The sequence below is a fragment of the Rhagoletis pomonella genome, unplaced genomic scaffold (assembly GCF_013731165.1).
Source record: "Rhagoletis pomonella isolate Grant_MI unplaced genomic scaffold, Rhpom_1.0 Rhpom_scaffold_04931, whole genome shotgun sequence".
In the NCBI taxonomy this organism is placed as follows: Eukaryota; Metazoa; Arthropoda; class Insecta; order Diptera; family Tephritidae; genus Rhagoletis; species Rhagoletis pomonella.
This window is the reverse complement of record NW_023463479.1, coordinates 1-4,743: the sequence shown is the minus strand read 5'-3', so window position 1 is coordinate 4,743 and position 4,743 is coordinate 1. Positions and strand designations below refer to the sequence as shown.

The following is a 4,743-nucleotide window of genomic DNA, read 5'->3' as shown; positions in this document are numbered from 1 at the left end:
TAGTCTACAATTAGGCGCTAGAGTGTAGCTAATAGCATAGCAGTACAAATGTAGTTAATGGCAAAGCTTTTATTTTAGTTCATAACGTTATTCTTTGTAACAGCCACAATATGCGTCGCACGGTGCTTGCGGTGTAGTGTCTTAAATCCATTTTAATATACTATACATCTGTATGCATGTATAAATTATTTGTGCTTGAGAGTCTCTTGAATTGTGTTTTAATATACATACTATATATATATGTATGCACTATATATGTATATACGCTTTCCGTAGTCGCCCCGCTTCGCAATCGTTCGTGCACAAAGAACGACGTTACAAACATTACTATAATTTATATTTATACTAAATTATTTATATTAGGTTTTTCGTTTTTTTGTTTCCTATTTTGTTTTGTCGTTTTTTGTTTTTTTTTTTTACAATTACAAAATTACAAACGAAAAAGTTCGCTTAAGTAAGTGCGTCCTTAATTACAAAAATTGTTAATTGCACCTATACTAGGTATACAGCACAATATCACTGGTTGTTTGCTCGTATGCTAGCTGATTTTTAATTTTTTTTTATATAAATATGTTTAGTTTACATCTACGTCATCATCATCATTATCATCATCGGCATCATATCGTATAATTAATAAGGGTGTATGCATTCAAAGAAAAAAAAGGAGCCCCACTAACAACAACACACACGCCGATATGTCTGTATGCATGTATGTATGTGTGCCTAACTCATTTTCCCCTCGAAAACTTTGCATGCAATTATCGCTTTCTTCTACAACTTTCTCCTCCTCTACAATATGTAACTTGTAATATTTCATTGTGGTTTTGGCACCGGGATTGCAGATTCTTTTTGTTCACTAGTCTTTCTTGGTTTTTAATTGTGAGTGGTGTGATTGTATCTGCTGTGTTGTATTTGTAAGCGTTTATGCTTAGCGATTATTTCATCTTTTCCTGCCGGTCGCAACGACAGCCATCACTTGCTGCATCGTCGGTTCGGGCACGCACGCCTGTGGATCACATTTCATTTTTCCATCGCCACCGCAACTGAAAAGCAAAAACGAGAAAAATTTCATTAAAGCGAAACTCTTTTCGGCAAACGAAAAATCTTACTACAAGTAAATATTTTTACACCTTTGTTCGCTGAGTACTTACGTGCAATTGATGCATGGACCGCTCGTCGATTCGATCTTCTCGCCGACCTTGTACGATCTGCCATTGATTAGGCAGCCATTTCGTTGCACCGCTCCGCCATATGAGTGATGCAGGAAATGTGGCGGCAGTGTTGTGCTCGTCGTTGTCGTACTGGTGGTGATATTCAGTACGGTTGCCATCGACACGGGACACTCGTATCGTGGGCAGCAGAAGCCCGAGATAGGTTCTTCGTGACAGCCGGAAATTGGTGGCGGGCAAGATTGTTGCAAGCAAATGATGTCACTTCTGAAGCAGAAGCAGAAATCGCAAGGATCGTCTCGTGGTATTTGCTGCGCTGAGACGTAAAGTTTGCCGCCATAACGGCAAGTGCCAGGACCGAATACTTCTGACTCGTCTTCGTCGGGATATTCATCGTTGTAGGATGGATACTGACCGTATACAGGTGCTGGTGGTGGATAGTGTGTGATTGTTGGCTGTGTGGTAATGAGCACATCGCTGCTGATGAGATTTGTCGGCGTTGTTGTTTCTGTTGCAAGTTCGGGTTGTGATGTTGCATTGGCGATGTCGATCCGGCTGTCGATCGCTGGTGTTGGCAGTGTTGTGACAATGTGTGGGAATAGCGGGTGAACTGTTGTTGCGATGCTTTCCTTTTCTTCCTCTGTGCTGACATCTGTTTGCTCGGCTGAGGTCTTCTCGGTAGAACTGATGGCGACCTCTGCGGAGGCTTCTTGTTTTTCGGTTGTTGGACGTTTGCCTTCTTCAGTTTCGAATGCAGGTTTGATTGTAACTAGTGGTTCTTCAACTTCAGATTCAGTTTCAGGAGTTGCTGTTACTGCTCCTTGTTCTTTCTTAAATTCAGTTTCATCCGTAGGTGCAACTGTGGCAGCCAGTTTCTCTTCTTCAGCTTCAAGTGTAGGCTTGTCTGTAGCTGGTTGGAGGTCGGCCTCGGCCTCAGAAACTGGAGTGGATGAGACAGCCTCCTTTTCTCCATCTTTGGTTTCAATCTCCGGCTTGGCCGTCACTGCTTGTTGATCTTCCTCAGATTCAGTTCCTGGGACAACTGTGATATGTTCTTTCTCTTCCTCGGCCTGGGGTTTTATTGTTGCTGGTTGTTTTTCCTCGTCAGATCCAGCTTCAGGCGCGCCTGTGGTAGATTGCTTCTCTTCTTCCGCTTCTTCCTCCGGTTTGACAGTTGCTGGTTGTTTGTCCTCTTCGGACTCAGCTCCAGGGGCGCTTGTGGCAGGTTGTTTCTCTTCTTCTGCTTCTTCATCGGGTTTGGCAGTTGCTGGTTGTTTTTCCTCATCAGAGCCAGCTTCAGGGGCGGTTGTGGCAGGTTGTTTCTCTTCATCCGCTTCTCCTTCCGGTTTGACAGTCGCTGGTTGTTTTTCCTCTTCGGACTTAGCTCCAGGGGCGGCTGTAGCAGGTTGTTTCTCGTCTTCCGCTTCTCCACCCGGTTTGCCTGTTGCTAGTTGTGGTTTCTCATCAGATTCAGATTCAGGGGCAGCTGTGGCAGATTGTTTCTCTTCATCCGCTTCACCGTCAGGTTTAGATGTCTCTGGTTGCTCCTCTTCTTCAGATTCAACATCAGGAGCTACAGTGGTATGTCCCTTCTCTTCTTCTGCTTCTGGTTTCGTGGTCACTGTTTGTTCTTCTTCCTGAGGTTGAGTTTCAGAACCCTCTGATTCTGGTTTCGCCGTCACTGTTTGTTTTTCTTCGTCCGTCGTAATTTCAGGGGCAGCTGTGGCGGAGGGTTTCTTTTCTGGCAATTCGGATTCTTTGTCTTCTTCCGATTCGGATTCAGGAGTGGCTGTTGTTGCTGCTTGTGAATCTTCTCCAGCTATGACATCAGGATTCAGTGTCGTGGGTTGTGTTCCGTCGCCTGCCTCAGACTCAGACTCAGGCTGAGCTGCTACTTGTTGTTTCTCTTCTTCAGGTTCAAGTTCGGGAATAGCCGTGGGAGGCTGTATCTTCTCGTCAGATTCAACTCCAGGTTTAATTGTGGTTGGTTGTCTTTCTCCTTCAGCTTCAGTTTCGGGGGAAGGTGTGATTTGATCTTCCTCCTTTTGTTTTTCGCTTTCAGGCTTAGCCGTTGTAATTTCGCCGACTTCGAAATGAGATCTGATTGTTGTTGATTGTTCTTTGTCCTCAGGTTTGGCTTCACTGGTGACTTCACCTTTTTGTTTTTGTTCTTCTTCTTCAGGTTTCTCCGTGACTGACTCCTTGTTAGTATCGGCTGGTTCCGTGACTGAAACCATGTCTTCTCCAATTAATTGTGGTCCCGAGGTAGGTTTAACTGTAATATCCTCTATACTTTCCCCTTCCTCGCCTGAAGCTTCGAAATCATGAGTTTTCGATGGTTTCGCTGCACTTTCGGTTGTGCTTGGCAAGCCATGATCCGTAACAAATTCGGCAATATGCTGTACTGTGTGTTTAGTTGAAGTTTCTTCCTCTGATTCTACGGAGCCTTCGCCTTCCTCCTCTGATTCTAAATCAGCTATTACACCAGGAGCTGGGGAAGCTTTTGTCTTACTAATTTCTGGATGTTGCGTTGTAATCTCTTGCATACCTTCTGGCGCGATAGAAGCAACGGTCGCCTCTTCAAGGTCCAAGTCCAGGCGAGGAACAATAGTAACACCCTCCCGATCTTCGTCGACAGGGGAACCTTTCTCGTTATCCACAACAATTCCAGTCTCCAAGGGAGTGACGCCTGTTGCCTTCTCGAATTCTTCATCGACGGTTGGAGCTGCAGAAGTTGTAACAACATTTTCAATACCTTCAGTAGCAGGTGCAACAGAGGTCTTTTTGAATTCATCCACATGTTCAGAAACAGAGGGAGTGGTAGTCCTTTCGAACTCATCCAAAATCGGAGCTCCAGTCGTCCTTTCGATTCCTTCGACTTCTTCTGTCTCAGCAGCAGGGGCGACAGTAACCTTTTCAATTTCATCGACACTTGGAGCTGCTGGGGTTTTATCAACATCTCCAACTTCAGGGGTAATAGTGGCCTTTTCACTTTCTTCGCCTTCAGGAACAGCAGTGGCTTTCTCGAATGCTCCGGCATCAGGGGTAGCTGTAGCCAGTTCAACACCTTCAATTCCAGGAGCGGATGTGGTTTTCTGAACGCCTTCGGGTTCCTCGACTTCAGGAACAGTAGTAGCCTTTTCGATATCTTCGGGTCTTGAGGCGGAGGGAACTTTCTCGACTCCCTCTTCCGATTCAGGAGCGCCAGCGATATCTTCAGTTCCAGGGGCAGATGTGGCTTTCTCGATGCTTTCTTCCAATTCAGGAGCAGAAGTAGCTTTTTCGACACCTTCGATTTCAGGGGCAGACGTGGCTTTCTCGATGCCTTCTTCCAATTCGGGGGCAGCAGTAGCTTTTTCGGTATTTTCCTCTCCAGGGGCGGAGGTGGGTTTCTCGACGCCTTCTTCCAATTCAGGTGCAGCAGTAGCTTTTTCGACTCCTTCGATTTCAGGGGCGGATGTAGCTTTCTCGATGCCTTCTTCCAATTCAGGAGGAGCAGTAGCTTTTTCGACATTTTCGATTCCAGACGGGGAAGTGGGTTTCTCGGCGCCTTCTTCCAATTCAGGTGCAGCAG

General features: G+C 45.6%; 1 protein-coding gene across 1 annotated transcript; it reads right to left on the bottom strand.

Moving 5' to 3' along the window:
* Positions 1 to 371: 371 nt before the first annotated feature.
* On the bottom strand, positions 372 to 4,726 carry LOC118754928 (uncharacterized abhydrolase domain-containing protein DDB_G0269086-like). The gene is made up of 2 exons (XM_036489794.1): positions 1,152 to 4,726; positions 372 to 1,043 (listed from the first exon to the last, which is right to left on the bottom strand). The coding sequence occupies exons 1-2, from the start codon at positions 3,713 to 3,715 to the stop codon at positions 941 to 943; spliced, it is 2,667 nt and encodes an 888-aa protein (XP_036345687.1). The 5' UTR covers positions 3,716 to 4,726; the 3' UTR covers positions 372 to 940.
* Between the last annotated feature and the right edge of the window lie 17 nt (positions 4,727 to 4,743).